Source organism: Hypanus sabinus, chromosome 1 (assembly GCF_030144855.1).
Source record: "Hypanus sabinus isolate sHypSab1 chromosome 1, sHypSab1.hap1, whole genome shotgun sequence".
Taxonomy (NCBI): Eukaryota; Metazoa; Chordata; class Chondrichthyes; order Myliobatiformes; family Dasyatidae; genus Hypanus; species Hypanus sabinus.
In genome coordinates, this window is record NC_082706.1 from 212657433 (window position 1) to 212669608 (window position 12176).

A 12176-nucleotide genomic window follows, 5' to 3' on the forward strand; every position below is an offset into this window, starting at 1 on the left:
GCAATGTTAGCATTCGTTTCAAGAGGACTAGAATATAAAAGCAAGGATGTAACATTGAAAATTTGTACATCACTGATGAGGCCTCACTTAGAATATTGTGAGTAGTTTTGGGCACCTTACCTGGGAAAAGATGTGCTGAAACTGGAGAGGTTTCAAAGGAGGTTCTCAAAAATGATTCCAGGATTGAATGGCTTGTCATATGAAGAGCGTTTGATGGCTCAGTAGAATTCAGAAAATGAGGCGTGACCTCATTTTGAGGGAAGTGAGATCAGTTAAAATTAGAAGGGCGAAGGTGCTCAAAAAGCTGAAAGATGGCACCCGGGCCAGATGAACTGCACCCTAAGGTTCTGAAAGAGTTAGTAGTAGAGATTGCGGAGGTGTTAGTCATGATCTTTCAAAAATCATTGGACTCTGGCATGCTGCCAGGGCACTGGAAAATTGCAAATGTCACTCCACTCCTAAAGAAAGGAGGAAGGCATCAAAAAGGAAATTATAGACCCATTAGTCTGACCTCAATGGTTGGGAAGATGTTGGAGTTAATTGTTAAGGATGAGGTTATGGAGTACTTGGTGACACAGGACAAGGTAGGACAAAGTCAGCATGGTTTCCTTAAGGGAAACCCTTGTATGATGAACCTGTTGGAATTCTTTAAGGAGATTAAAGTAGGATAGATAAAGGGGATGCAGTGGATGTTGTATATTTGGACTTTCAGAAGGCCTTTGACAAGGTGCCACACATGAAGCTGCTTATCAAGTTCAGAGCCCATGGTATTACAGGAAGTTAATGGCATGGTTAGAGCATTGGCTGATTGGTAGGAGGCAGCAAGTGGGAATGAAAGGATCCTTTTCTGGTTGCTGCCAGTGACTAGTGGTGTTCTGCAGGGGTTGGTGTGGGCCAGCTTCGTTTATGCTATGTATCAATGATTTAGATAAAGGAATAGAGGATTTTGTTGACAAGTTTGCAGGTGATTTGAAGATTGGTGGAGGAAACAGATAAGCTGTAGAAGGATTTAGACAGATTAGGACAATGGACAAGAGAGTGGCAAATGAAATATTGTGTTGGTAAATGTATGGTCATGCACTTTGGTAGCAGAAATAAATGATCCCTGAAAGATCATAACCAATACTTTCTCTTCAGCAACCTGTTTCAGAACTCTGGTATGTAGTCCATCTGGTCCAATTGACTTTTTTCACCTTAAGATCTTTCAGTTTGCTTTGCACTTTTTCCTTTGTAATAGCAATGGCACGCACTCCTACTGCCTGACACTCCCGGACCTTTGGCACACTGCTAGTGTCTTCCAGAGTGACGACAGATGCAAAGTACCTATTAAGTTCAACTGCAATTTCTTTGAGCCCCATTACTACCTCACCAGCATCATTTTCCAGTGGTCCAATATCAACTCTCACCTCCCTTTTACTCTTCATATAATTGATTAAAATTTTTGTATCTCACTTTATATTATTGATTAGTTTTGCTCATATTTCATCTTTTCCCTTCTCATGGCTTCTTTAGTTGCCTTTTGTTGGATTTTAAGAACTTCCCAATCATGCAACTTCCCACTGACTTTTGTTTCATTATGTGCCCTTTCCTTAGCTTTTATGCGGTCTTTAACTTCCCTTGTTAGCCACAATTGCCTACCCCTGCCAGTTCAGAACAACTTCTTCTGTGGGCCTTGTGAACTAGTCCGAGAAACTTCAGCCACCTCTGCTCTGCCATTATCCCCACCGGTATTCACCTCCAATTCACTTGTGCAAGTTCCTCTCTCATGCCTCTGTAATTCCCTTTATTCCTTTGTTACTTTATTACTGATACATCTGATTTGTATTTCTCCCTCCCAAATTGCAGTATGAATTCAATCTTATTATGATCTCTGCTTCTTAAGGTTCCTTTTCCTAAGCTCCCTAATAAGATCTGGGTTATTCCACAACACACAATCTATAATAGCACTTCCCTACATAGGCTCAAGCACCAGCTGCTCGAAAAAGCTGTCTTGGAGGCATTCAACAAATTTCATCTCTTGCAGTCTAACACCAACCTGATTTTCCCAATCCCCTTGTATATTGAAATCCACATTACAATTGTGTCTTTACCATTACTACATGCCTTTTCCAGCTCTCTTTGCAATCTCAACCCATATCTTGGCTACTGTTTGGAGGTGTATATATGACTTTTTTACCCTTGCAATTTCTTTCTTTCTTTATCAATCTTTTTATTAATTAAAAAGTACATATATATAAACAATTATCTGAAATATCTATATCGATAACAATTCATATAAAAGGTAAAATAAACACTATCAAGATCATACATAGTATTAGTCTAATAGTATAGAATAAAAAATAAGATAATCAATTCTCTTCTTATCATTCCATGAAAAGAAGAAAAAAGATAAAGAAACTTTTATAATTTTTATATACATTAAAAAAATCCACTAAACAAAAAAAAAAGAGAAGAAGAGAAAAAAAAGGGACTGGGCAGCCCATACTGAGCGTAAAAACAAGAAAAAAGAGAAACTTTCTGATCAAATCCAAAGTTTCGAGGAAGTAACTGGAAGAGCAGTAAATCAAACCATATGAAAATATTGAATAAAAGGTCACCAAGTCTCTTCAAATTTAAAGGATGTATCAAATGCCCGACTTCTTATTTTCTTTAAACTTAGACAGGACATAATGGAGGTAAGCCAATAGAAAACAGTAGGTGGATTAGAGTCCTTCCATTTAAGCAAAATGGCTCTCCTTGCCAATAAAGTTGTAAAAGTGATCATCCATTGAGCGGAAACAGGAATATATCCTGTTTCCTGTGGAGTGATCCCAAAAATTGCTGTAAATAACTTAGATTGTAGGTCCAAATTCAAGACTTTTGATAAAGTTTTAAAGATATCTTTCCAAAAATTATCTATCCCTCTGCTATAAATTTTCCCTCTGCTTATTCACCCAATATGATAGATAGCCTTTTTCAGGTTAAACCATTTCAGAAAGGACTGATAGCTATAATGTATAAATGGTTATTGAATTTGCGAATGGTATCTAACGATAAAATTAAAGGTGCGTGGGAATTGGAATTTTAAGAGTCACTTTCAGATAATCAATGGGATAAAATTTTTCATTTGGTAAATACTTCATATATTTGTGCCCATTATTCTTTGAATCAGTTCAAGGTAGTACATCGGGAGCATATGTCAAAGGATAAATTAGCACGTATCTTTCCAAATATTAATCCTATTTGCAACAGATGTAATACTGAGGTGGCTACTTTAACTCATATGTTTTGGTCTTATATCAAGATAGATAATTTTTGGAAAGATGTCTCTTAAACCCTTGCAATTTTGTAATTCCTTCCACAAAGATTCAACATTCTCTGACCCTATATCACCTCTTTCTAAAGATGTAATTCCATCTCATTCTAACAGAGCCTCACTACCACCTGTGCCTTCCTGCCTGTCCTTTCAATACAAAGTAAATCCTTTGATATTAAGTTCCCAACGATGACCTTCTTTCAGCCACGATTCAGTGATGCCCACAATGTCATTCTGACAAATCTGTAATTGTGCCACGAGTTTATCCATCTTATTGTGAATGCTAAGTGTTCTTAAATCCAGCACCTTCAGTCCTGCATTCTTCAGCTTTTTTTGAATTTTGCCTCTGTGGTACAATTTAACTCCTTGCACTATCTGCATTTGTACTCCGTCATTGGCTTGTGCTTCCCGATATTCATATTAAACCCATCATCTACTAGTAATCCTGCTGGCTCATCCTCAGCTCCATCATACTTGTTCCCATCTTCCTACCATGTTAGTTTAAGCCAATCCCAAAAGCTCTAGTAAACCTGCCCACCAGGATATTGATCCAACTTGGATTCAAGTGCAACCCGTCCCTTTAGTACTGGTCACATTTGCCCCAGAAGAGATCCCAAATATCCAGAAATCTGAATACCTGCCCCAGCTCCAGTTCTTCAGCCACACACCCATCTGGCACCTTATTCTATTCTTATCCTCAGTGTCACGTGGCACAGGCAGCAATCCCAAGATTACTACCCCTGAGGTACTGCTTCTCAACTTCCTTCCTAACTCACTGCATTCTGTTTTCAAGACCTCCTTCCTTTTTCTATTTAAGTCATTGGTACCAATATTTACCATGACTTCTGGCTGCTCAGCCTCCCTTTTCAGTAGATTGATAGATTGCTGATTGGTCAGGGCTGAGAAGAAGATTGGATTAGCCACGATGACATGGCTGAGCAGACTTGACGGACGAAATGGCCTAATTCTGCTCCTGTAGCTTATGGCCTTATGCTGTCTTTCACTGCTGCCATCAGAAAGAAAGTACAGAAGTCTCAGGACTAAGACCACCAGGTTCAGAAATAGTTATTACCCCTCAACCATCAACCAAAGGGTATAACTTCATTCACCCCATCACTGAAATGTTTCCACAATTTATGATTCACTTTCAAGAACTCTTCATCTCATGTTATCAATGTTTATTGCTTATTTATTTATTATTATTTTGGTTGTTTTCTTATTTTGTTTCTTTGTACTTGCTATAAGTGCCTGTAAGAAAATGAATCTCAGGGTTGTATATGGTGACATATATGTACTTTGATAATAAATCTATTTTGAACTTTAAGCTTATTATCTTGCTTCAATTTCACTGTCAGTAAATATACAAAACACAGAACAGCAGGTAAAATGTGCAGTACTAATGTAGCTTCATAGTAATAAATAATAGAAGACATTCATGTTCTATATTCAGAATATTTGTTTTTTCTTTCAAAACAAGAATAAAAGCCTCATCCAGAATGTGTTTTGTTGATATATTTTGTGACTGCTGCTGTCAGTGTATTGTTAAAGATTGAACTGGAAGCCATCTCAAAACCACAAACTCTAATGGACTATTTTGATACAGTTTTCCTTTTCTGATTCCAGGTGATGCCTTTGATGCCCTGACGTTTCCATTCTTCACCTCTTACCAATTTCATAGTGGTTGTTGTGCCAGGTAATGAAATGATTTTGTCTTCCTCACTCAGCATAGACTCATTGGTTCTTTAATAAGTCATTTTTATTCTCAAAGAGCTGGATTGATGTTCTATTTATGAATATGAAAGCCAATGACTTCACTGCACACTGTGGATATTAATTAGGAAAACTATTTCAGGTATTTTAATTGTGGGCTTTCCTTTATCCAGTGAAACTCTGTTACAAAAAATTATTCATAAAGTTTAAAGGAGACCATGTAGCCTTTTATGAAAAGAAGAGATTCTGTAGATGCTAGAAGCCCAGGCAAAAAAAACAAACTGCTGCAGGATCTCTGCAGCTCGGGCAGTGTCTATGAAAGGCAATGAAAGAGTTAATGTTTTGTGCCAAGACCTTTCATCATTCTGCTCCTATATCTTATGATCTTATCATTCTGGGGCCCACTGAGCCCCAGAAGAAAAAGAATTTCAGGATGTATATTGTGTACATTTCTCTGACATTAAATGTATCTATTGAACTATTATTCTCAGTGATATATTTAATATTTAAAAACAGATGTAAAATATTCTGTATGGCAAACATGAATAACTTATAATTATTAGAGTAAAAGTCTGTAGATGTCAGCACTCTTCAATTGCATTGGAATGAATTAAACATAAATAAATTAAAATAAAATAAATAATCTGAATCATAAGGCCAGTGAAATGCAGTTAAACTGACAGTCAGTGCTGTTCTTATACAAAGTAAATTTATTATCAAGGTACACCTATGTCACCATATACAATGCTGAACTTCATTTTCTTGCAGGAATTCTTTTCTTTTTCAATCTTTTTATTGAATTTCATATATATATAAAAAACATAACATAATAATGAATAGGTTATAAATGCATAAGACTTGAAATTGGATTAATAATAGGATAACAATATCCTATTAAAATATCAACAGAAAAACATAGTACATTATCAATCAAGTCTATAATAATTATATGAAAAAATAAGAATAATCGTCAAAAGAAAAAGAAAAAATTGTAAAAATACAAGCAAAAAATATATATTGAGAAAAAAAAATACTAAACTAAACTAACATGGGCAATAATAACAGTTTATTTGTATATGATAGTGCCAAAAACTCCGGAACTCCATACCAGAACAAGAATAGACAGAGAGAAGGTCTGGAAGAGGTCAAATTAATTCATATGAAAATGTTGAATGAACGGTCCCCAAGTTTCTTCAAATTTAACTGATGAGTCAAAAATAGTGCTTCTAATTTTTTCCAAGCTCAGATAAGAAATAGTTTGAGAGAGCCACTGAAATGTGGTAGGAGGATTTACTTCTTACCAATTTTGCAATATAGACCTTCTGGCCATTAATGTTACAAAAGCGATCATTCATCTAATTGAAGGGGAAAACTGATTACCATCCTCATTTGGTATACCAAAAATTGCAGTAATAAAATGAGGTTGTAAATCGATATTCCAAATTGAGGAAATGGTAGCAAATATGTCCTTCCAGTAATTATATAAAGTGGGACATGACCAAAACATATGGGTCAATGAAGCCACATCTGAATGACATCTGTCACATTGAGGGTTAATATGAGAGTAGAATCGAGCAAGTTTATCTTTAGACATATGAGCTCTATGTACAATTTTAAATTGTATTAAAGCATGTTTAGCACATATAGAAGAAGAATTAACCATTTGTAAAAAATTTTCCCATTTTTCTATTGATATATTATATTGAAGTTCTTTTTCCCATTCTTGTTTAATTCTACCTGATATTTCTGGTTGTATCTTCATAATCATATTATAAATAAAAGCCACTAATCCCTTCTGATAGGGATTTAAGGTAAAAATCATACCTAAAAAGTCCATTGAAGTTGAATTGGGGAAGGATGGTAGAATTTTATGTAAAAAATTTCTGATTTGTAGATATCTAAAAAAGTTAGATTTAGGTAACTCAAATTTGTTTGAAAGTTGGTCGAAAGACATCAAACTACCTTCAAAGAAGAGATCACGAAAGCATTTTATACCTTTCCTTTTCCATATGCTAAAAGCTTGATCTATCAAAGAAGGTTTGAAAAAAAAATTAAGTAAAATAGGGCTATCAAGAACAAAGTTTTTCAAAGTAAAAAATTTACGAAATTGAAACCAAATTCGTAATGTATGTTTGACAACAGGGTTGCATATCTGTTTATTGAATTTAACTAAATCGGCAGAAAGAGAAGAACCCAGAACGGAGAATAGAGAATATCCCTGTGCCTCATTGCATTCTAAATTTACCCACTGTGGGCACAATGGTGAATCCAAATCTGATTTCCAATAAATTAAGTTACGAATATTATTCGCCCAATAGTAAAATCTAAAGTTAGGTAGAGCTAAACCACCATCTTTTTTAGATTTTTGTAATTGCCTTTTACTTAACCTAGGATTTTTATTTTGCCACACAAATGAAGAAATTTTTGAGTCAGTGTTATCAAAAAAAGATTTAGGAATAAAAATTGGTAAAGCTTGAAATAAATATAAAAATTTCGGTAGAATCATCATTTTAATAGCATTAATCCGACCAACTAATGATAAGGATAAGGGAGACCATCTTGTAGTAAGTTGTTGAATTTGATGAAGCATAGGTAAAAAATTCAATGTAAATAAATCTTTATATTTCTTGGTAATTTTTATACCTAAATAGATAAAGTTATCATCAACAACTTTAAATGGTATCCTTTCATTCAATAAAGTTTGCGCATTTAAAGGGAATAAATCACTCTTATCCAAGTTTAGTTTATAACCAGAAAAACTACCAAATTGAGCCAACAAGGATAAAATAGCGGGAATAGACCTGTCAGGATCAGAAATATATAACAACAAGTCATCAGCATAAAGTGATAACTTGTATAATTTCTCATTGCAGGTAATACCAAAAATATTAGGAGATTCACGAATAGCAATGGCTAAAGGTTCTAATGCAATATTAAACAATAAAGGACTTAAGGGACAACCTTGTCTCGTACCACGAGATAATTGAAAAAAAGAAGATCTGTAATTATTTGTAAGAACAGAAGCAACAGGTTTATGATATATTAGTTTGATCCATGATATAAAATTAGAACTAAAATTAAAATATCTCAAAGTGTTAAATAAGTATACCCATTCAACTCTATCAAAAGCTTTTTCAGCATCTAGTGAAATAACACATTCTGGAATTGTGGGTGATGAAGTATAAATTATATTAATCAATTTTCTAATAATAAAAAAGGAATACTGATTCCTAATAAAACCAGTTTGGTCTTCTGAAATAATCTGTGATAGTACCTTTTCTAACCTAATAGCTAAAATTTTTGTAAGAATCTTAGAGTCTACATTTAATAGTGATATAGGGCGATAAGATGCACATAAAGTGGGATCCTTATCTTTTTTAAGAATTAGAGAGATAGTAGCTTCATAAAAAGACTGAGGTAATCTCTTCTTAACAAATGCATCATTAAAAATTTCACATAACCAAGGGGAAAGCAAAGAAGAAAAAGTTTTAAAAAATTCTATAATATAACCATCAGGACCAGGAGCTTTCCCTGAATTCATTGATGAGATGGCCTCTCCTATTTCGGCCAAAGAGATAGGAGCATCAAACAAGCTACGATCTTCATCTGTCAGTTTGGGAATATTTAAATTGTTAAAAAAGTTATCCATCATGGACAGATCGCCATCAAATTCTGATTGATATAAAGATTTATAAAAATCTTGAAAAGTGTTATTGATTTCTTTATGATCAGTAGTCAGATTGCCGTCTTGTTTACGAATTTTAATAATTTGTCGCTTAGTCGAGATAGCTTTTAATTGGTTAGCTAACAATTTGCCAGTTCGATCACTATGGATATAAAATTGAGCCCTGGTCCTAATTAATTGATTCTCAATTGAAGAAGATAATAATAAGCTATGCTCCATTTGAAGCTCAACTCTCTTCTTATAAAGTTCTTTGGTAGGAGTCACGGAATAAATCTTATCAATTTCTTTAATTTTATCCACTAATAAAGCAATATCTAACTATCTTTGTTTTCTTTTACCGACAGAATATGAGATAATTTGTCCACAGATAAAAGCCTTAAAAGAGTCCCAAAGTATTCCTCTGTCAATCTCTTCTGTATAGTTTGTTGAGAAAAACAAGTCAATTTGCTGTTTTATGTAGGTGATGAATTCTGGATCTTGAAGAAAAGTAGTGTTAAGTCTCCAAGATCTAGTATTATTAGAAAAGTCCGAAATCTTGATAGATAACTTCAAAGGTGCATGATCCGAAATAGCAATAGAATCATATTTACAATCAATAACATCTGTTAATAAACGATTCTAGAATAACTGTGATATACATGTGAAAAAAACGAAAATTCTTTATCTTTAGGGTTCAAAAACCGCCATATTTCAGTAATTCCCGAATCAACCATAAAAGAATTAATAAGTAAGGCTGATCTATTCGGAAGAATTCGAATAGGTTTAGATCTATCCATTGAAGGATTCAAACAACAATTGAAATCTCTACCCATTATCAACATATATTCATTTAGATTAGGAAGGGAAGTTAATAAACGTTTAAAAAATTCAGGGCAGTCAAAGTTTGGAGCATAAATATTAACTAGAACCACTTTTCGATTAAAAAGTGAACCAGTTATCAACAAAAATCTGCCCTGTGGATCAGAAATAATTTCATGATGTGTAAACGAAATTGAGGGGTCTATAAAAATAGACACACCCCTAATTTTGGCGGTACAATTCAAGTGAAATTGTTGACCTTTCCAGAACTTAAAAAAACATTGATTATCCTCCCTCCTAATATGGGTCTCCTGTGCAAAAATAATATTAGCATTTAGTCTATGGAATACTTTAAATATTTTTTTACGTTTAATCGGATGATTTAAACCATTAGTATTCCAGGAGATAAAGTTAATAGACTTATCCATCATGCCAATATTAGTTGTGTATATCATAAAAGGTTAAAAAGACACATAACCCATAATTCAGGAAGAAGGAAAAATGATTCAGGAGCAACCGGAGAACATGACACCTCAACAATATTAATAATTTAAAGTCGGCCCATAAACTAAAAGCAAAAAAATAAAAAGCAAAAGCATGAAAGAAGATCCCTACCCCCTCCCCCAACCCCACGGAAAAAAGCCAAGCGGCAGGCGCACAAACTAACACTAATATTAGCCCCATTTTCAAGATGGCGACTTCATGAAAAGAAAGAAAAGAGAAACTATATAACACCCAGATATAAATACAGGGTTGTAAACAGAAAGAATATATATCAATCAAAATGAAAAAATAATATAAAAAAGCAAAAAATCATTAATAAAAAAAAGTATAACCATTGAAGTTTAAAATAGTGTAATATGCCTTTAAAAAAAGATTCCACATTCAAATATAAGGAAATGACGTTTCAAAAGCAAAGACTTATGGGAAGAAGAAACGACATTTTGAAAGGACCATATTACAAAATATAGATGTAAATTCACCAATCTTTTTTTTTTAAAAAAAAGGTCATCAAAATAGAATTTAAAAAGGGTTCAATAACCACTACAATATATATATAAAAAAAAGGTTCAAAAATTCAAAACATTCGTCCCATTCTCAAATACAGGCAAATAAACGCTTACGGAAAGCAAAGTCTTATGGGAAGAAGAAACGACATCTTAAAAAATAAATCATTATTACAAAGTCTTAACGTGTATATCTAATCCAGAGGGAAAAAAAATTAATTAAGAAAAAAGACATTATAGTAAAGTTAAAAGAGCATCTGTAAATCATGATAATAATAATAAAAAAAACCAGGTCTACAGACCAAAATAAAAAGCTATACCGTAGCTTCATAAGTTAAAGCCTAAAACGGAATGGCGTCTTCTCTCCAAAAGTTCTTCCACATAACACATAGTTCAAGTTGGACTAGAAGAGCGATATTCTTCAACGAATTTCTTCGCTTCTTCCGGAGTATTAAAGAAACGCTGACTGTTGTCGCTCAACGTAATTCTGAGATTCGCTGGATATCTTAAAGCTTGTTTAAGTCCAATCGAATGAACCTCCGCCATCACTGGTTTAAAAGCAATTCTCGCCCTCATTACCTCGAATGAATAGTCCTCCACAATACAAAAGTTGTTGCTTCTGTGAGAAATCATACCTTTCTGACGAGCTAATCGAATTAAAAGCTCTTTCTCCCGAGGATAATGGAGACGGACAATCACAGCTCGTGGCTTGTCTTTCGCAGCCGAAAATCTCAAAACTCTGTGGGCACGATCAATAGTAGGTTTAACCCGCAAAGTGTCCTCACCAAAAATTTCCCACAATAAATTAGAGAAATATTCAGTTAAGTCACCAGACTCGAGATTTTCGGGAAATCCAATAATACGCAAATTCTGTCTGCGAGACCAGTTTTCAAGATCGGTGATTTTAAACTTATACTGCTCCACTATTTTAGCGGTCGACCGTACCTTCTCCTCCAAAGTTTCGATTGTACGTATTTTTTCACAAATTATCTTGTCAAGAGCCGCAAACTTTTCTTCATGGCGTTCAATATCTGCTGCCTGTGATTGAAGCTTGATATCAAATGATTTAACGACTTCTTCAAGCTCCGATATTTTCGCAGTAAGTTTGTTTTTCAGACTTGCAAGTTTAGCATCCAGTTTAGTATCCAGAAGATTGGAGATTGCATCGAGAGTTATAGGGTCTTTAGACGATTTCTTAGGTACAGATATTTTAAGTTTGAAAAAATTAAATCCAGTGTTATTTTTAAAAAGAGAAATAAATCGTAAATATCAACCCATGTAATTAAATACGAAAAGATTTGATTAAAGGGTGATTATAGCTTAAAAAATGAAGAGCGCCTAAAAGGCAGATGTCTACGTCGCCATCTTGAAACTCCACCCCTTCAGGAATTCACAACTGTTACAAAGAAAAAATATATCAATGAAAACTCCATACAAAGATTGATAAGTAACCAATGTCCAAGAGAAGATGGACAGTAAATACAAAATGCAACATAACAAATAATTAATACTGAAAATGTGAGTTTAGAGTCCTTGAAAGTAAGTCTGTAAGATATAGGAACAGAATTAGGCCATTCAGTCCATCGAGTCTTGATCTGCCATTCCATCATGGCTGATTTATTATCCCTCTCAACCCCATTTTCCTGTCTTCTCCTTGTAACCTTTGACACTCTGATTAATC

At 34.1% G+C, this 12176-nt stretch overlaps 1 protein-coding gene across 1 annotated transcript in view; it reads left to right on the top strand.

Annotated features, from left to right (window-relative positions):
* LOC132407529 (transmembrane protein 241-like) overlaps positions 1-12176 on the top strand; it is a 170599-nt gene that overhangs the window by 91430 nt on the left and 66993 nt on the right. The window contains exon 12 of the mRNA XM_059994241.1: positions 4919-4988. Coding sequence (XP_059850224.1) covers positions 4919-4988 — 70 coding nt within the window. The remainder of the gene's footprint in view (positions 1-4918; positions 4989-12176) is intronic.